Source organism: Siniperca chuatsi, linkage group LG22 (assembly GCF_020085105.1).
Source record: "Siniperca chuatsi isolate FFG_IHB_CAS linkage group LG22, ASM2008510v1, whole genome shotgun sequence".
Classification (NCBI taxonomy): domain Eukaryota; kingdom Metazoa; phylum Chordata; class Actinopteri; order Centrarchiformes; family Sinipercidae; genus Siniperca; species Siniperca chuatsi.
Window position 1 is genome coordinate 6,652,895 of NC_058063.1, and position 21,329 is coordinate 6,674,223.

At 40.4% G+C, this 21,329-nt stretch overlaps 1 protein-coding gene across 2 annotated transcripts in view; it reads right to left on the minus strand.

The window, feature by feature from the left end:
• The window catches only part of chrnb1 (cholinergic receptor, nicotinic, beta 1 (muscle)), a 30,745-nt gene that overhangs the window by 1,359 nt on the left and 8,057 nt on the right, over positions 1 to 21,329 (minus strand). For both annotated transcript variants that reach the window (XM_044184868.1, XM_044184869.1), the window contains 6 exons: positions 17,772 to 17,880; positions 17,511 to 17,655; positions 16,913 to 17,098; positions 14,052 to 14,275; positions 6,223 to 6,398; positions 79 to 226 (listed from right to left, as the gene is read on the minus strand). In XM_044184868.1, the coding sequence (XP_044040803.1) occupies positions 79 to 226; positions 6,223 to 6,398; positions 14,052 to 14,275; positions 16,913 to 17,098; positions 17,511 to 17,655; positions 17,772 to 17,880 (988 nt within the window). The remainder of the gene's footprint in view (positions 1 to 78; positions 227 to 6,222; positions 6,399 to 14,051; positions 14,276 to 16,912; positions 17,099 to 17,510; positions 17,656 to 17,771; positions 17,881 to 21,329) is intronic.

Genomic DNA, 21,329 nt, shown 5'->3' on the forward strand with positions numbered 1-21,329 from the left:
AATGGTCTTTAAAAAAGACAGGAGTGAGGAAGAAAAATATGGAAGAGCATCACAGCTAACTCCAACAGGCAAACCTACAGCTTCATAGTCCTTCTCAGCCTGCAGAGCCTCAGCGATATATGTGATGGCCTCTATGGCTGACTTGAGCTCGTCAGGTAGTGTGAGGTAGCTACTAGGGCCGTCAATGAACTTTCTCAGATCTGTACACATGCCCTCTGGCTGAAACCTACATGGAAACACACACACACACACACACATTAATGTCACAGGAAAACATCCATAATGCACAACATTTGATTACAAATAAATCTCAGGATTGATTCAGGAACAATGGAGTGAGTGCACATAGAGTGTCAACATCTAAACTGAACAAATGCGGCTTGCAGAATGTAGCAACGTGTGAGCAGATGTCGGTTCAGACTAATTAAAAGCTGTAAAATAGTAAATGAGAGAGGCCGCACGTCTCCTTTGCACTCTTCAGACGTCATTCAGAGAGGAATAAAGAGAAGGTCAGAGGAGCTCCCCGGGCTCGCTCTGCCAGTGTGGGAGTCACCGCTCTGCATCTGCTGACTGGGCTGCTCTGGCTGACAAACCCTGCTTGTGTGACTGTGTGTGTGTGTGTGTGTGTGTGTGTGTGTGTGTGTGTGTGTGTGCATGTTTCTGTGTTTACTTGTTGCTGCTATGGTGTGCCAGCAGTTGCTGGGGGAAGCTGGGAGAAGGTTGCTGTGGGTGTCTTCATAACACGCCTAACTCTGCTGTCACTCACAACTTTTCACACGAGAGGTCTAACAGTAGGTCAAATTTGTTTTCATTCTTTATTAAAATCATAACAAAGCCTTAGAATGAGTTTCACCATTTTCTCAAATGAAATTCTGTTCACAGTCAAAGTGATTGAGGAAACTTGGTTGAACCAAGCTACGAGAAACAATGCGAACTGCTGAAGCACAATCACGCACAATTATCTAGCTCAACTTTGTTAACATTAGCTGACCCTGTTTGCCAACATTAGCTTAGGCACCATAAACTACTAGTCATACCAGACCAAGTAAGGCTGCAGCAAAAGCCCTGAGTGTATTGAAATGTGCAAAACAGCATTTGAATGCTATGAATTCAACTTTTCATTTGTAAGAGGACGAACGTGTTATTTCTTCTTTCAAAAGTTCTGTAGTCTCACTTTAAAGGGGCAGTGTGTAGGATTTAGTGGCATCTGCTGGTGAAATTGCAGTTTGCAACCATTTGAATACTGCCCGCCTCACCCTCCCCTCCCAAGCGTATAGAAGAAACTACGGTCGCTGCGATGCTCGTGAAAAACGCGAACGGCCCTATCTAGAGCCAGTGTTTGGTTTGTCCGTTCGGGGCTATTGTAGAAACACGGCGGTGCAACATGGCGGCCTCCATGGAAGGTGACCACCTCCCTCTGTAGATATAAATGGCTTATTCTAAGGTTATGAAAACACAACGATTCTTATTTTCATGTGATTATACACTAATAAAAACATACTTGTGAATATTATATTCCATTTCTGGCAAAATGTTACACACTGGTCCTTGAACACACACAATGAAGAAACTCAAAGCATTACTCATTAACCTTTTCTGCTCTGAATTTCCCTGCTGCATTTCTATGCATGATCGTAGAGAGTGTCCTTGAGCACTGACACATGGATTTCCATTAGCTGCTTCCAGTAGAGCATCAGACACAGAGCTCTAAAAGTCCTATAACTTTAAGTAGTGATACAGCACGACTTTCTCTGCAGGACGTCACAGCTTAAATGCTTGGTTGACAAATGACATTTCCTGTGAAATTAAAGGAGAATTCTGGTTTATTCCGTATTTTTGTAGCTTTGGCTGTCAATTCTATCGGTTATGATAACACTGATCTGAGAACACAGCAACATCACTAAAACAAACAAAGCCTAATGTACATAGCTGATTGTATATTTTAAGCAATAAACACATACATTCAGGTATGAGACATTGCCTCTAAAGTGTGTACCTGCATATACTGTTTGTAAAGTGATGTTAAACAATATTAAACCAGAGATAATGTATTTGTTTCATTTTGAGCAGTATCAACAAAGTCTCTAAAACTTGTCATAACCTTGTCCAAACAAAGATAACACACATTATTATCCTTGCAGAACAGCTGCACTGTGCTCTTTACAAACATCTGTTTTCTTATGAAACACCTCAAATATTAAACACCTCCTTCACATTCATTTTTTAGATCCTAAGAAAAAAAAATCATCCCAGATAAAATGAGTTGCAGGTCAGGCAGCTCACAACCAGAGGGCAGTGTGACACTGTGTCTTTCACTGGAAAACATTCAAATGGAGTGTAACCTGACAGTCAGGGCAGAGTATAGAGCTGCTTGGTATTCAGTGCAGCAATTTGGGAGTTTACAATGCAGCGCTGCCATTGCTGCTGCTCCTGTGAGTGTGGCAGGTGAAGAGGCTGTAACCTACAGAGGTGGAGCTTCTTAGATGGAGAGAGAGAGATAAGTGAGGCAGAGAGCGTGAGAGAGACACAGTTTGGCCTCTTAACCCCTCCTCCCTTTTCTCTCTTATGTGGCTCAAAGTAGCACTTCATCAGCGAGAAGTAAATGACTATTCAGGAGACTAATTCAACTAAAACTCACTGCTTCTGGTGCCAAGACATGCACTAAACTCAATTAAGAAGGTGTGCGTGAGTGTGTATGTGTGTGTGTGTGTATGTGTGGCCTCAAGAGAGATACTGCTGTCTCATCAAATTGCTCTAATAGAGCCCCCCTCCCTCCTTCTTCTGTCACCCGTTCTTTCACCTAGACACGCAACGTCCCGCTCTAATGTGTCAGAGTCGATTTGTGCGGGTCATTATTATTTTAGCAACGATTCTCTGCCACCTCCAGTCTTTCCCTCTAGACATATTTCGGTTTTCACAGGAGGTGAAGGATAGAGAGGGAGGGATAGCTACAGACTGTGAGGAAGATGTTTGGTGTGTACTAATAGAGCAGCAGGCAGGCTGGCTAGTTAAGAATGTCACATAGTAGTCCCAGGACGTCCAGTTACTCGTTATGCCAAAATCACCAGATCAAGGTCACCGATTTCCTGTGTACAAAGTATAGAGACTAGAGATAAGCTGATATAACGGTTTGTTGCCAATTTATGTGCCAACATTGGCCCAAATCCAGCTCCTTACTCAACAGCTTCAGGGGCAGCACTCTGTAAAACTATAAAAGATGAAAATCATCAGTCTGGGATCACTGGAGGTGTTTGGGTTTTAAGGTCAAAATGCCTTTTTAGAGGCTGTTCCACCTTAACAAAAATGTTTTGAACTTTTTTAACATAATACGCCCACAATTTATATATTGCCAGTTTATATCTAAATCCAGTGTCCTGGTGCACACACTTCTCACAGTCTCAACCAAAAGTCAGCCAGTTTGACTTCTTAAACAACTTTTTCCCTGATCAGCTACAAAAATGAGGATAACTTTATTTGACAGCCTAAATTTTGGCAGTAAGTGCAGCTTTTACTGCAAGCGTATAAAAAATTACATTGTGATATTTGCAGGACATGTAATACTATATGTGACAGTTACTTTTAAGATGATGTCTAAGTTTGTTTGCACAGAAACTTTAGTGCAGCCTGAAGCAAAGCAATGAACCACCTGAAATGCCTGCGTGCATCACCTCGATTTCAGTTGTAATCTAAACAACTGAGATATGGGTATGGGAAGATAAGATGTGCGCAATTGCCTATTAAAAATTCTGTCTTTTCATATATGAGGTTACTGCTATGCCTGGTAAAGTTTATGAATGTAGAATGAGAGTTGGATTTTATAGGACAAATGCAAGCTGTGGGAAAACAGCAAATTCTGGCCAGCTAACTGCAAAGATAACCTGCTACACAGATCTGAAGCTCTATGAATACTAAACACAGGAAATGATAAATAAACTATTGAATTTAATTTCATAGTGCTATCTAACACATTTTTGCAGTTTACTCTTAATGTGTTTTTAATCACTTCTACTGCACAACATACAATGTTCAAGAGAGTCAGAAATGGATTATGTATTACAAGTGGATATAAAACTTTGAAATCAAAGCTTTTATGTGTAGCGCTCTTGCATTTGCTGAGGTCATACAGGATATCATGCTTGAAAGTCCTCTTTCACAAAAAAAAGGAACAGGCTATTAACACCCTCAATAATGTACCCACTTGTTTTAAGAATACCATCATTTTATACAGTTGACAATAGCTAAAAATATCTATTTAATGACAATAATCATTTAATCATTTTATAACCACAAATATCACGTTTTTAAGATGTTATATGTCTGTAACATAGGTCTTGGCAAACAGGTTAGAAAGGTATAACTGTCAACATGTGCATGACTAAAACGTCAATATAGAGTTGAGTAATTCTAAATATTTAAAGGTTATACTGATAACATTTTTATATAGACGAATATTTAAAAAATAATAATACATCCACAGAGCTTTTAGAAAAGTGTAGAATAAAAGTATCACTTTCCACCCCAAAAAATTCTGATTGTGAATTAATCATTTTAAAAATGTTGACGGGTCCAAAACGAATGTTTTGTTTATCTCTGTGTGAGATGTCTGAAGTTTGGTTCCTGCTTTTAAGAAGGCTTGTGAGCCAATAGTATAATGATGTTGGTATCACGTAGTATAGTTGCCAGTTAGTGTGGAAAAAACAGACACTGACATATAGCTTTCTTAGCTTAATAGAACAACAATAACCCATAAAATTACAGTTCTGCATATTTAAACAAAATAAACAACAGCTACCGACAGCCATAGTCCTTACAACCTTAAATAATGTGTTGTCACCGGTTAGATTGTCAAAATTAGAAAAATAACAGCTTCAATCCCTGAGGAGCTACGTTAGCATTAGTGACGGTTTGCATCCAGTTACCTAACGTTATAGTTCCCTCAAACAATGTAAAGTTATAATGAAGATGCGTATCAGTGAGGATTTAGAAGTGGGCCAGGGTCTGACATAACCGTGATCCAAAACGTGACTTTTATTGAGGGTGTCATCTCATATAGCAGTCTAACATTAGCCCTATTATGAGACACTTCGCCATGGGTACATTTGGCTAGCTAGCCATGTAGCCAGCTGCGTTGAGCTCAACAGATACTGTACTCATGTTAATATGAAAATCTGAAAATACTGACATGATCATACAGTCATCCTTTCTCCCTGTATTGTTGCCATTGTTGCTGTGTGGCGCTCAGCTGTTTTTTAAAACCCACTATAAGATTTGTTTTCAGCAAGAAAACACTTCGACTAATTTTAGGTCAACACAATGCGCTAGCTAACGTAAATTTTTAATGTAGTTGTCTGTCTTATGTCGAGCGCTGTGGGTTTTAATAGCATCCCTACAATGTACTGTACTGTACTCTTTGATTGGATTAAAATGTAAATATTTACCTAATGTCTTATAAAGATGATTGAAATGTCATTTTACGATAAGTGTTGCAATATAGGGCCCCTATAATTATTAAATGATGGGGAAAAAAGGGTTACCTAAAGCTAGCTAGCCATATTAATAGATTACCTTAGATAACGTTACATGAAACACCACCGCACAAAGTAACCTAAATCTATAGCTAATGTGTAGTTATATGTTGCAAAAGGAATTCATTACTCTATCATGAAAGATTCATCACTTGATATGATTCTGACTATCACTCCACTCGACCATGAAATATGCAGGTTGTGCAATGAACTGGCAGCCACTGTAATGGAATGGAAGGGGGAAGGTGGAGTGCGTCATCTAGTGGCTGGATGTCATCAATGTTATCAATAGCACCTTTAATTCATCACACTGTAAAGGTGTGTTCAGGCAGAAAGCTTCCTGTTGTATCAGCAAATTTGACAGCAGGACCGTTTGTGCAGTGTGTTTATTTATTATTACAGTCAATGGACCGACTGTACAGATGTTAGCTAGCTAGCAACATACACAACGACCATGTGTGTGGAAACATTTTTAACTTGCACTAGGCGAATTTGCGTCTAATCGTGCCCCACTTGCGTCTTTCTATTGACTTTGCATACACAAAATTCACCTTCTGTCTGAACACACCTTAAGATGTGCACACAGATATTCACATACATGCTGACCAAAATGCATACCCAAGCGCAATCAGATGCACAAGCACTAATACATAAACCTATAGTATGACCCTGGACCCCAGAGTGGGTCTGGTCTCACCTGTTGGGCTTGGGGAACAAGATGGAGGAGTCGGGCTTGCGGATGAAGTATTCATCAGCCACCTTGCTGATGGCGACAATCTTTTTCTCTCGGCGGGGCATGGTCTCCAGGGACAGGGGGGTCTCTACTTTTGGTCGCAGCATGCCTAGGTAAGGAGGCAGCATGTGGATGAAGATCTAGGAGGAAAGGAAAGATGAAAAGCAGTAGAGTTATCTCCACAACCTACAATAAAACCAGTTTCAATTTTTTCTTCTGATTTGATTTAAAAACAGGATTGAGTTGATGAGAGTTTAAAACTGGAAATCACAAATGTTAAAATACCCATTCATGAATATTGCTTTGACAAAACCACTTTGGGAAACAGAAGATTATTTAACTGTCCTTTCCACTTTCAGTCAATAGCTTGTTGGCTCTCCCAGACCTCCGAAATCCATCGTCTTTCATGGGAATAAAAAATCAATTTTGTTTGGATTTCCTGTTTCATAATTTATGGGAGAGTTTAAATGTACTTGCTCTGTATTTGCCTATTAAGGCTGAGAAATGAGACAAAATGTTGAATTTAGCAGTGAGATAACCTTTGAGAACAGTTGCTGCTAAATGATGTGGGTGGGGGAACCAAATGGGTAATGCTTCCAATTCCTCAACGTCTACTCTCAAGGTGTCCTTGAGCAAAGAACATAAACGCTAATTCTCCAGTGGAGCTCTTAAAGCTATGGTAGGTAGTGTATTTCAGAAGCACTTTTTATTAGATTTGTTGAAATTCACTTTACATCCTAACAGCAATCAGTAAATCAAATGCTCTGGGGAAAAAAAGAAATCCGGTATCTGTGGCTGTCACAGGCCTTTAATTAACGCTGCGTTCCATTTGAACTGGGAAGTCCGAGTTCCCAGTCGGAAATTTCAACTGGAACGCCCCCCTGAAGTTGGATTCCGACTCGGAAAGTTGGAAGAACCTCACCACCCCCGACCTCAAAATCCAAAACTGTTAGTGAAAGCTGAAGTGATATACTGTTTATTAGCACTTCTGTCTTTTGTGGCTTATTAAATCAGTCGTACACACAGTACTGTGTGTGTTATTAAAACAGAAATACATGTTTGATAAAACCTGAGAAAAATGAAGTAAATCTTTTTATATAACCATCACTTGGTACTCATTGGCTGTCAGACTTGGAGCTGCCTTTCAAAAGAATACCAGAGGAATTTGTCTTGAAGATAAAACAGCAAATCGCTGGGCCAAATGTTAGTCTTGATCAATATCATAAATGCTGTTTGCCTCTGTAAATGGCTCTTTTATCAGCACTTTGAAGTGCTTGGATATAATTCTTTTGAAATTACTATTGGCTTCCCTGTATTGACAGATGGCGGTCAATAATAGCCTGGCAAGGATCATACTGTACTGTAGCTACAAAGCAGAATGTAACTTAAGGTGAAGCAGCTTGTTTGTATTGTAGTTTCAAAGAAAAAAGGGTGACTTCATTCAGAATCAAATATGTCCATGTTCTTATGTGACCACCTCTGGTATTTCTTTCTATTCTATTCTCCCCTGTTTCCCAGTACACTACAACATCTGTCATGTTTCCCGTAGACTGTTCTCTCTGTGTGGGACAGTAGATCAGTAAGTCACACACAGTGACATGACTATGGCAACAAAAAGCAGTCAAAGTGGCCAAACAGCGGGAGCTCTAAGACACGTTGTTGAAGCAGTGCGTGTGGGTCAGATTTACTAAGAAAATGGCGTTGCGCAAACGTGCACTGCGGTTTTCATTGAGTTTGTGGACGCATTCTGTGTGTGTTCAGCGCCTGATATACTAAAACAGTGGCGCCTTACGCAGTCAGCTCCTGGACTGAACCTGGAACTGAACCTCCGGACGCACTCTGCCAGTGAAGAAGAGCTCATGCAGTAAGTGCAGTTCAGAGGTGGGATTTCTGCGTTTTATAACATATTGATCTTGATTTACAAAATATTTCCTTGATACACAAGGTAGGCCTACATGGCACCAGAGGGAGGGAGGGAGGGAGAGAGAGAGGGAAAGACGGAGCAGGTGGAGGTGGAGATGTTGTTGATATTGATGTTGAGATAAATGCAGCCAAACGCACTTAGTTTAGTTGTAGTCTGTAGTGATTTTACGGTTCCCTGATCATCAAATCAGTTCAAATTCAAGTTTGATGAAATCAAACCACAACATCCTTCCACTATTCATTTGACTACAGTAATCAGATATTATGTTAATTAATAATAGCCTAATTGCTTTTGTTTTTAGTTATACACAAGCCTATATTCAATATATGTTTATTTCCGCCACTACAACCTTCCTTTTCAGAGTGGAGAATTTTCCCCACATATTTTTTTGTCGCGTATAGCGTGACCTCATTAAATCCAATGGAATACATTATCATCCTTTGTTAACATGTATCATCCTATTATTTGTGCGATCCTCCCTTATACGCATATGCAATGAGGAGAGAGGTGCAGCCACTGTACACTAAGCTGAACGAGGGAGGCCGAGGACTAGTGAGTGTCGGAACCACTGTCCAGGATGAAACAACAAAGATCCAGGAGTACATCAGGAAGATGGCCCCCAATGATGAACGGCTAAGCGAATACCTCAGGCAGCAGAAACCCGAGGATGATGAGGAGGAGGAGGATGAACCATCATGGAGAGACAAGCCCCTGCACGGCATGTACCACTGACAGATAGAAGAAGTGGCTGATATCAAGAAATCCTACCAGTGGCTGGAAAAGGCTAGACTAAAGGACAGCACAGAAGCACTAATCATGGCAGCAAAAGAACAGGCACTCAGTACAAAATCAATAGAGGCTCCCAGTGTACCACACCAGACAGGACCCCAGGTGCAGACTGTGCAAAGATGCCCCTGAGACAGTTCAGGACATAACAGCAGGGTCTAAGATGCAGGCAGGAACAGCGTACATGGAACGCCATAACCAGGTGGCTGGCATAGTGCACAGGAACATCTGCCATGAGTATGGGCTGGAAGTCCCAAGGTCAAAATGGAAGACACCTCCTAAGGTAGCTGAGAATGACCGAGCTAAGATCCTGGTGAGGGCTAACCAACCAGACATCGTGATGATCGACAAACAGCAGAAGAAGGCAGTGGTGACAGATGTAGCAATCCCAAGCGACAGCAACATCAAGAAGGAACACGAGAAGCTCGAAAAATACCAAGGGCTGAAAGAGGAGCTAGAAAAGATGTGGAGAGTAAAAGCAACAGTGGTGCCAGTGGCAATCGGAGCACTGGGGGCTGTAACCCCCAAACTGGGAGAGTGGCTCCAGCAGATTCCAGGTACAACATCTGAAGTCTCTGTCCAGAAGAGTGTAGTCCTAGGAACAGCTGAGATACTGCGCAGAACCCTCAAACTCCCAGGCCTCTGGTAGAGGACCCGAGCTTGAGGATGACAAAAACCACCCCACAGGGTGAGAGGGGGGATTTATTATATATATTTATTCATCTATTTTCTACCATCTTAGTTTAGAGTGTCAACATATCAACATTTGCTAATTAGCAAAGCAGAGCTGAGGCTCATTTGTGTTGCAAGTATTTGATCAGAAACCAGAATATTGAATAAACTGAAATTTTGACCTGATAATGGCACTAGATGAAAAGTTAAGGAATCACCAAAGTGATTTCAATTCATCCTGAGGGATTTGTATCCAATTTCATGGCAATCCATCCAATAGTTGTCTAGTTATTTTGGCCTGGACCTGTGGCTAGACTGACCGACAGATTGACAGGGAAATCCCTAGAACCACACTGCTAGCATGGCTAAAAACCTGTACTTGGATATTTTAAAGGCTGGTTCCAGAATGTTTGACACTCTGCATATAAACATTTGACTACTGTTGACTAAGTGGCCAACAATAAATAAATAAATGAAGAACTGAATATGCCCCCACCAAAATTTGATCCCTGGCAGTGTGGAGAAGATTTTGAAACACTACTTTGCCCTTCATGTTGGGGAAAAACATTACAGACAATATGATTAAGTGATTAGATAAATTAATAAAATACAATCCAAAAAATTGACTTATTTTTAGACTGTTGAAACTATTTAAAGTCCTGGCTATGTTCCTGGTGGAATAGTGTAGTTAGTGTAGAAAAGGATGTTTTTGTCTGCAGGTAAAACCCTGCAGGTGTGATTCTTCCCACTGTCTGAGCACAGTCCGACCAGGTCATCCGACTGACATGAATTAATGCTTAGCCAAACTACTTTCCAGTACAGCCCATTATTGACTCAGCTCTGGAATATTCCACTTGTGACACTTGTTCAAATATAAGTACATCCAGGAAATGCTGAATAATTTAATTTAAAACACACATACCTACATTTCAAGCCTTTGCTGGTTTTAACACACACACACTTAAACATCAGACACCTGTTGGATTTCCCACAGCTTGGCACATCATGAAGAGGAGCGCTCCACTTCATCTACCTTATATCACAACGATGGCTGCCGTAACTCAGCTAGTATCGCTGCTCTGTCTATGTGAGACCAGAGCCTCAGACACAGCGACACGATCACAGCAGCAGAGCGCATCCGAAGCGACGTCAAGGCTGAGCTGAGGGACATGGTGACTGAGCAGAAGGAGGAGCTGAAGGCCAACAAGGCTGCACTTGACACCCAGAGGACCTTGGTGGGTGACCTGAGGAGAGAGAACTCAGCCCTGAGAGCCTCACAGCGCACCATGGCCATCTGAGTTAAGCAAATGGAGAAATAAAATGAGATGCTGAAGGCAACTGTCAAGATGAAGAAGAAGGAAAAAGCAGCAGAGGTGATGTCTGTCCAGAGACTGAACGCTTTGGGGACCAAAGTGACCTTTTCTGTTGCTTTGGACTGCCCTGGTGGAGATACATATGGACCATTTGACAGACTTAAAAAAGTCATTTTCAAATGGGTCTATGTCAATGTTGGCAATGCCTACAACCTGGCTCCAGGCACCTTCACTGCACCTGTGAAAGGAGTCTGTTACTTCAGGTTTAGTAGTAATAAATGGATGGGTGTTCTCTTGTATAAGAATGATCAATCTGTAAAGTACACACAATTGCAAAATGGGGATGGTCATTTGAATTTGTCCTTTACCGTGATTCTACAGCTGGAGACGGGAGATGTTATTGACACCCGTATATTTCCTAACATTAGATTTGCCCCGTCAGCATCAGGGGATATCACCCTCCCCTGGCTTACTGCTGTTCCCTCTGTAAGGGCTATGAGGTGACGAATGTTTCATGAAAAATATCACAGCACAAGATTCCAGCACAATTTTCCTTCAACATGTACCAGATTTCTGACAAAAATTGAGACTCAAATTTGTCTCGCAAATGACTTTTTCCCTGCTCATATGAAATTTCTGCTGATTGGCTTAGATGTGAAGATTATTTTAAAGGATGGCGGGGCTAAATGCCCAGCTTGGAAGTGGTGCCATTAAAGAATAATGACTGTAATAAAAGAATGCTCAGAGAATAAAAGTCAATATTTCCCTCATTTCAGAATATAATTATTGTATTAGTAGAATGGACAGGTGCCCTTTTGTCAGTGATGATTTATATTCACTTAAAATTAGATAATTTGAATTTTGTAATTCATCACAGACGTTCCAGAAACTGCTATACTGCAAACAGCATACATTAAAGTGTGCATGCTATTTCTTTCTTGTTGCTTGTTCTTAAGTAGCATAGTCTACACTGCAGCTTCACATGTACTTTATTTTTGTCATAAACATGTCCAAAGTTCTAAAAAAACATACAGTCACCAAGCAGTCTCTTCATTGTTTCACATTAGTCTCTATAAACAGATATCTGCATAAGAATGCAGAATCTGTAGGCAAGGGACAAGATTTTGGGTTCTGGTTTCCATTTGTAGTCTGTTTGTAGTTCGGGTAGTATTGACCAATCACACAGTTGCCTATTTACACATCCTGTAGACACAGAGCAACATTAGCATTCATTTGGAGTCATGTTTCCAGCTGCCTGATTGATGTAAGTCCAAAATTCACTCTGCTTTTTACTTTGTTTTGGTTTCCACCGACTCCTAAAAAATAATTCTGGCTCTTCAGAATTCTTCTAAATGCTTCAGTATGCTCACTAGCAGGTTGCTAACTTTCTACTGCTGCTGCTCGGTGCTGAGCAGGTAACACTGTGTGTTACCTGCTCAGCACCACCTGATTAACATCGTATGTTCTCCTTTCCACATTGTATATCAATCAGTTTTCACTGAAAACAGCTGCCTGCTGCTGGAAACTATGTTGTTGAGACTGAACACAAATAGTAACTAATAGTAACCAAAACACTGAGCTGAAAAATGCAAAAAATACTCTCCGCAGCTGAGGGGAGCTGCAAACTTGGGTCATAATTCTCTGTGGGTTCATCACTGCAAGTGCCCCCTTTCACATTCTGTGTTGTCTTTGATCCATTGTTAGTATATAAATATTGATTAGTGCAGCTTTAAACAAGACCAATACATACCTGAACATCCAAAAATTTCCCACTACCAATGTTCCGTGCACAAATCTTCCCTCTCCACATTCATGACACTGATCGTCTAAATAGTAGGAGTGAAAAGAAGCAGAACCTATAATGTTCTTTTCTCCCATCAATCCAGTACCAAGCAGCTTAGTTCCATTAAACCATGCAAATCACCCGTGTATGAGCCTTTCAAAGGTGAATGTTCCCTGAAAGCGTAACGGAACTTGGAGCAAAGTATAGAGCTGCTGCTCAGGCCTGTAATTAGCTTCACATAATGTACAGTGAGGGCAACAGCCACTGATGGAGGTTAATGGTATAACATGACGTTCAGGGTGTTGAGCAGTGTGTCAATTTAATCCAATAGTCTGCCTGAACCTAAACTACTATTGCCTCCATCACCAAATGATCACAAAAATTAACATTACATTGATTAATTATTTCAAGGCCACAATTTACTACATCGATGGAGGCGTTGCTTGCTCACATAATGGATGATGTGCTTAAATTGATTGATTTATTTATTTATTTAGTACATTTACACCCTCATTTTCATTATGTGCACATCGTCATGACTTGTGCTTATTAACAGGTGCCTACAAGGTAATAAAATGTGTACATGGTTGTAAAGCTTTTGCCTCTGATTTCACTCATCTGGTATAATTTGTTGGATTATTCATTATGTTTAATTAGTCTTAATAAGTTATTGTCTTAGTTTTCTTGTTGAATAAATATATAGTAAGGCAAACAAAGATTTTATATGTGACATTGTATATTTAGCATATACTATAGAGTTTATAGTATCTTAATGGAAAGGAGGGGTGTATCTTACATTTTAATTAATGTCATGTGATTTCATTTTGATATCTATTTGCAGATTGTGATCCATGCATGTTTTATCTGCACATAGGAGCAGGTCACATGCAGGAATGAATACTTGTTGCACTGCAGAACGTGCTGAAAATGGCTGGTTAAACATCACTCACCATGCCTCTCTTTGATGCAGACTGCTAAGAAAATGAAAGCCCAGACACTGAAGATATTGCCTTCATCTTTGTGAGCTGGTATCCTGCTAAAGCCTCTAACAAGAGAAAGTAAGCGTTCTCATTCTACTAAACTGCTCTGAAATATGACAAGTGCGCAGGGGAATGAGCTATCTACGGAGAAAAAAAACAACATGTTTTGTGCAGAGCCACAGAGCCCAGGAACACAAAAATATCAATTCAGTTAAACATGTAGAATCATGTCAAACTATTTCATTCATTCATCCTCAAGTTTGATTTGATAATGTAAAGCTGTAACCAGGCTATGTGACATTTCATACTTTAGCCCATGGAGGCAGGGAGCTCACCTTGCGGACCCACATGGGCATCAGGTGAGTGTTGGGTGAGCGGTGGTGCAGATTGAGGACGACCACACTGAGGATGACAGAAAATGTGACCAGGATCATGGTGAACATGATGTAGTTGACAATGATGGGGACACCCAGTGAAGTCTCTGGGATCTTATCAGCCAGCAGCAGCAGGAACACAGTGAGGGTGAGCAACACGTTGATCGACAGACCCATCTTCTCGCCTGGTTGGGGGGGAGGGGCAATTAATACAACGTACTTAACAATGTGGAGAAGATCTTATGTAGGCCCCATGCAGTTTACCACCAATGGCTTTATTTGGTATCTGTACATATGGAAGTTGGTGTTCAATATTTACTTTTGTTGAGGAAAATAATTATTACAGCGTGTTCCTTTAGGTCCGTGTTACAACTCATGTAGTTTTACCAGGACAAGGTGTGTTCCTTCTTCAGCTGAGTGAGATCTACTATTTTACCAGCAGCTGGCCCATGTAATTCACCAGTAAAAAGTCTAATGGAAAATGCATCTCCCATTTTAAGTGAAGGTGATTTGCCAATAGAGCAAGACCTCTCAGGTGTGTTCAGTGGTCACTTATAAGCTGTGTTTACCTAAGACTGGTTAGAGTTGGTGGGTGATGAGAAATTGATGTGCATAGGGCAGTGCATGCTCCAATAGTGAGAAACTGTCAAACCAGAGGCATTTCACTTCAACGTGTCTTGCCAGACAGGTGATCTCTGGGAAGTACAGTGCAAACAATTATTGATTAACAGCAAAAATGTTGTAAAAGAAAAAATATATATCTTTCACTTTAATGTCCTTGACTTTAATGTCTCTGTGTCTGGGGGGAGGATTATACTACATGTCTGCAGATTGTGCAGGAGCACAGACCTTAAGGTCACACAAGCAGAGGGTGTAAGATTAAAAAAAAAAAAAAAAAATCAGGGGCAGCCAGAAAAAGCAGAAAGCTGTATGCACACACACACCACCTTCAGGGCCATAACCAGGATTTTAGCAATGCTAAGGCCATGTGTCCAAATTCCCCCAGAGCTACCACACATACCCGGAAGAAATGTTTGAGAAGCCACCAAAAAGTCTGTAAAATGTTCAGATTTATTTTCTTCACATTTTAGCTTTCTTTTTTTCATTTTGTTCTATCCATCTATCTCCCTACATGATGCTATAAATGGTGTTTCAGAAGAAGACATGCTTAATACCTTTTACTTTAATTCAGTCATTTATTTCCTGTGCTCAATATGGAGCAGCATTTAAGATAATGTGTCAACAATGTATTAAAACCAGCTTTTACAAAAGTGTAATTCAAGTGAAATTGTAGAATGTAGACTACTCCTCATGTCAGTAAAATTCCCAGAAACAATTTCCTATAGCTATAAGGTATAGGAATTCTATGTGCCGTTGTATTATGAGCTTAAATGAGTCATTACACATGGCCATGCAGTGTGTGAGTGGTATAGTGGGTTCTTATTGGATGCCATGCCTGAATCTGGATTCACACTCTAGGACGAAAGAGCTGAACTGAGGAAAAATAATTATAATGTGTTATATAACATAACACATTATAATTATTTTTCCTCAGTTCAGCTTGTTGTTATTATATGTCGTGTTATGGTCACTGTTACATACCCTAAGGTGAATGTGGAACTAATATGACCTCAGTTGCTCCACCGGCTCTGTGGGCCTCAATTTTAGGTCCACCTCCTCCACTAGTGCAATTGTCAGCTGATCACTGACCATCTGGGGGTATATAAGGGCCAAAGGGCTGCACATTTGGACCTCTTGGCCATTTTCTGTCACCTTTTGACCTTCAGAGTATTTGTGGAATGGGGGGTATTTGGTCGGGACCAAGATTAGTCCATAGCACATGTCAGGATGGAGGTAGCTCTGTTGTAAACTTTGAGTTACTCTTTAATTATTTAAAATGTAACATTTATTTTTTTTTTAATCTTAACTTCTACTAATTCTTGCTAAGAAGCTCTGTGACAGCTGCCATTTTATTAACTTCTCTTTTCTCCTGATTTTTGTGTTGTTAATATCTTATTGGATAGTTCATTAAGTATTGTGGTTGTATTTCTAGCCAGGATTTGTCGGTTTGTTATTTTGGCCTGGGCTCTCCCTGAGATTCAACTTAAGCTTGAGTATTAGAATCCTCATATTTGTCATCTAGTGTTATCTTACTCTCCTCTCCCTATAGATCAACTTGTCAACAGTCACGATGTGTTAAGTGCCATGAATATATTTGTTTATCTGATTATCTAAACTGGTATAAAATCTTAATAGGTATAATTCAGTTAACCAAAAAGGTAACACATTTAAATGTTTTCCTCGGTTTTCAGTCAAACGCATTAGTATGTTTTTTTCCAAAAATGTCAGATGTCAGTACCTGGATATTGTATTTATTGTGCAAAGCAAACAACATGCTGCCGTGCAGTGGTGAACACCTGCAGACTGATTACCCCGTGAATCCATGTAAACAAGTCTATTACAGAGTGTTGTGAACAAAGTATGAACAAAGTGTTAAACTGATTACTCTATTTCTCTGATTTCTGCTATTTTCATTTTCAAGGTTATTGATTCAGCAGTGCTCTATGGGAAACAGTTATCTAATCTGAAATTGAATCCCTTTGTGCCAGTAATTGGACAAATGTGTGATTACCCAGTTCAAACGGACCACACAAACACAATTAGGAAATGGTATTAGCCGTTTTAGAGAGCAATGATAAGGCAGTATTATCCTAACCAAAGCTACATCAAGGTGGAAACTGTATGCAACTGACTTTGAACCATCTTTACCTTCAGCTCATAGTAAACTGGTTTGTATGTATTATTCTGTATTGTTGGTATACCTGCATCAGGTGGCAGGTAGAAGTTAAAGATGGCGATGATGGTGATGAGGATGCAGGGGAGGATGATGTTCAAGACGTAGTACAGAGGCTTCCTCTCGATGATCAGGTAGAAGGTCATGTCCTCATACAGATCGTCATTTAGGTTCTTCCTGCTCGGCTTGTGTCTGATTTGCCACTCGCCTCCCTCTGGAGAAACATTCACATTTTAAGAATTTAGATCAGCAAAATGATGGCTTTTACAACACAAACAACAAACAGGTAAAAACACTGCTGTGACTATGATTGAAATATTAAGCAAAAGCAAGCAAGTGCCTAATGAGAGAAAACAAAAAATCATTGACTGTATTAGGACTACTACTTTGTCATTTACTGTGCAAATATTCCTACCCTTAATATCTTTTATTTTTTCCTCTAACAATAAACTGAAACTGCTTAAACGTGGAATTGTGGCAATCTACTAAATGTTTCACATATTCATTCATATAAAAATTGTGTGCTGTGTCATGTGACTTTTCCCTTCCTTTCTAAAAGCCCCCTATTCCCTTTACTGCTCCATCCTTCCATCCATCCTGTCATGTGTTCCCCACCAAATTCTCACCACTGTAAGCTTCGTCCAGTTGGATCTCCCTGATCTCGTTGCCTTTTGAGTCCAGTGCATACTGTATGTCGATCTCGGTCGAGTCATACGTGTAGGAGCGGAACTGCATGGTGCAGTTCTGCCAGTCAAATGGGAAATATGTTACCTAGACAGAGAAACAAACAGGGGTGTTAATAGAGTAGGAAGAGGAGGAGCATGTTTAGAAGGAAATGAATGGAAAGCATAAGAATACTTTAAGTTTGTGTATGTATATGTGTTTACCTTTACTCCACAAGAGCTGCAGTAGAGTGCAGGGGGAGTCCAGGTTACTCTGCCATTGCTATAAGCCTGAACATGGACATGCAGGGCCACATCAAACACCCCATCATTACTGCAAACAGAGATTTAGATACAATATGAATTCAGAACTTTAGTTACTTTCTTATACCTGTATGTTACTGTCAGTAGAAGACTGAACTTGAAACATCTTATAGAGCTTGTGAAATCCTTATGGTCTTCTACTGAGGTTTTTAGCTTCTTTCTTCTTCTTCTTCTTTCGACCTGCTCAGGGTCTATTACTACCTTCCACCCAGTGCATCCTGGGATAGGCTCCAGTTAAGGAAAGATGAACAAAAGATGAACTTAGAATATTTCCTTATGGAAATGTTTTAACCAGTAATAATAGCACAGAACAATCAAGTCAAATCAAATGTATTTATAAAGCACATTTAAAAATGACCCACGTTGACCAAAGTGCTGTATAGACCAGAGCAGGTAGCTACAATTACAAATAAAAGAACCACAAATAAAAAGAAACACCGACATAAACGTCAATGCACATAACTCATAGGCACAACTAACACTTATAGGCATAGGCACCAGTAAAAAAAAATCAGCCACGTCAGGAGGATTCAAATGCTAGTGAGATAGGTATAGGTCTATCAGGTGAGATCTGATAGGGACGGGGATGCTGTTCCACAGTCTAGGGGCTGCAACAGCAAAGGCTCCGTTACCGCTGCTTAAGTTAAGTTAGATCGCAGGACAGTCAGGACACCCAAGTCAGCTGACATGAGGGACCTGGAGGTAGAATAAGGGGTTAGGAGGTCTGTGACATAGGAGGGGGCCAGCCCATTTAGGGCTTTCTAGACAAACAGGAGAAAGAGATTCATACAGAATCATCCTGTATTGTATTGAACCGTACATTGTCTAGCCTGGTACACGGAGACTGTCCTCACAAGACAAATGACAGCATTGGTCATATGTTCAAACACTTTAAACAACCTACGTTTCGATGGAATCAGTATGAATTATGACTGCTGTCTCTCAGAAGCAACTGTGGAAGTAGCATGATGCTGTTATAGCGCCACAATAGAAAGCATCTGACTTTGACACGAGAGGCCGCTGTTTGCATCCTGTTTCCTACAACAATCAATGTTGGTTTCTTTTAACAACGGCCACAATCTCTCTTTAACTTTAACCAAGTAGACTTAGCTGCCTAAACTTAACCAAGCACTAACTATAGTGAAGCCAGAACCAAAAATGCTCATGCGAATCTATTTTTGGAATGGTCATTCGCAACGGTTTTGGAAGGTACTGACATGTCATCCTGCCAGATACTGGTAATTTTGGAGGACAATAACAAACAACCTATTTTGTTGTTTGGGTTGGAGGACTCGTCAGTTATACAGGTAAGGGTTAATAGCGCACCCTGTCCTTCAGTGACTGGTTTTACAGAGACAATTGTGTGGGTTTAGTTAAAAGATCTGGGCAGTACAACTTTCTGAAATGGCCAGAAACACTGCAACATTAGACGCCAAGCCATTATTAACAGATATTAGCAATATTAACAGGTTATGCTGCTGACTCAGCTGCACATATCATGTAATAGCAGCATCACAGGTTTGATGCTCTCCTGAGGCCTTTGTTTCATGTCATCCCGCTTCCTCTCACTCAACCTTCCTGTCTCTTTGTTCTTTGCAATAAAGCATGACATTACCATCAAAGAGAGATAGGATAAAAGCTCTGGTCAGAGCGAGTAACATCGTAGTAACTATATCTCGTATGTCGGATTATTGCAGTGTCACTGCTCCTTCCATTCTCTCGCCACAGCTCCCACACTGCAAGACCCCACTAAAACATTTTAATTGGCATGGATGAAATAGAGGAACTCAACACATTTCACAGGACACTACTAAGTGCAGCACTAATGTTGGATGTATAGAGCTGTTTTGCCCATTAAGCTCATAACACTATACACAACAAAGACATCAAGTCAATTAGACACAGATTTAGCCACCTGTCAGGGTGTAGTGTTTGGTTTTTATGGCTCTGGTAATTTAAGCTTGTGTCCTTAAAGCAGACCCTCCTAAAACCCTGTCCCTGTGAAGGTGCTGCTGCTGTTAAAATGACCAGCATTGATCAAACACATACACACACACACACACACAAACAGAGAGAGAAGGGCTTTTGTATTTGTGTGTATGTACATATTTGTGTGTTTGTGTGTGGTTCCAAGTGAGCGCCTCCCGGGCTGAAGTAGCTGAGCGGTGCCATCATCTTAGTTTTTAGGGAGCCATGCTTTCTTAATTGCCTATAAAGTGCTGATGAATGGAGCAGTGGGGATATTTACAGCTGTGTTAATGGGAGTGTGTACGTGTGTAGGTGTAAGAAAAATAAACTACACTCACTGTTCTAAGTATCTAAAACAAAAATGTAATTTAATGCTGTGACAGAGAGTCTGTCCATTACATAAGTGCTGCACTGTACTGTACCTGTACTGGGTCTTTAACCTGATGTCCACTGGGTGCAGCTGTGTAGTGTTCTGGCTCGCCACAAACACTCTGCTGCTATTCCAGCCAGTTTACCAATGTCCACTGTATGAATAGGCATAGTGCCTCACTAAAGGCTCACATGCGGCCAGTGAAGAGAGAGGGAATATAATGGCTATAATTATTGACAACTGTCAACTGACATTAATATTTAATGATGCATTTTATTTGTTAACCTCTAGGCCAAAATGTGCAGCTCTTTGCAGTTTTAATTACTGTACATAGCACACTGCTGTCATGGCTTTCTTTTATATCTGTATTTCCTAAATATTGTATATTTGTAGAGAAAAAAATGTAGCATTCCTTATCCTGCTCCACAGACTGTGAGAGAAATGACAAAGAAAAACTAGTTCTGCTAAAAATTACATAAAGATAAGCCAATTAAGGAAATGAAATAAAAATCCGTGCTTCAGAGATGCAAGCTGGTTTTGGGAAAAATACACCCATCATGTAAAGTTAGTGCAGTGGAGTGCCCTGCATGAGCTCCTGCAAGATACTCCAGTCATGCTAGGTGGTGGACATTGGCACATTGTCTAGAATGGCAGAGGCTTGTCTCCAGCAGACCTAACCATGACCAGTAGGCACTGGGGGTTAATAATAATTATGACGTTGAGTGGGGGTGTAAGGAGCAAGCTCAAAGTTGATTATATACTGTAACTAACAGGAAAGAATTAAAGCTAACAGGCATGGTTAGCTAGCTGTACAACACAAGCAGTGGGATGAGCAGGGTGGCTCTATATCGACTCTGCCTGAATAAACAGACCGACACGAACTTAACTCTGTGTCAGTGGAAGGAAAGTTTTTCCTCATAAGACATTTGTCATTTTGTTGCAATATCTTATTCTACGGGTCTTTCACACAAGGAACATGCCCATCAATATGTATGGGAGGGTAAAAACAAAATGCCCCTTAGGGCCTATAAAGAAAGCACCCTAGGCAAAAACTAAAATCTAAAAAATGGTGGAAAGTGACCAAATGGTTTCTCCTCACATTTTTGGTGCTGATTAATTCA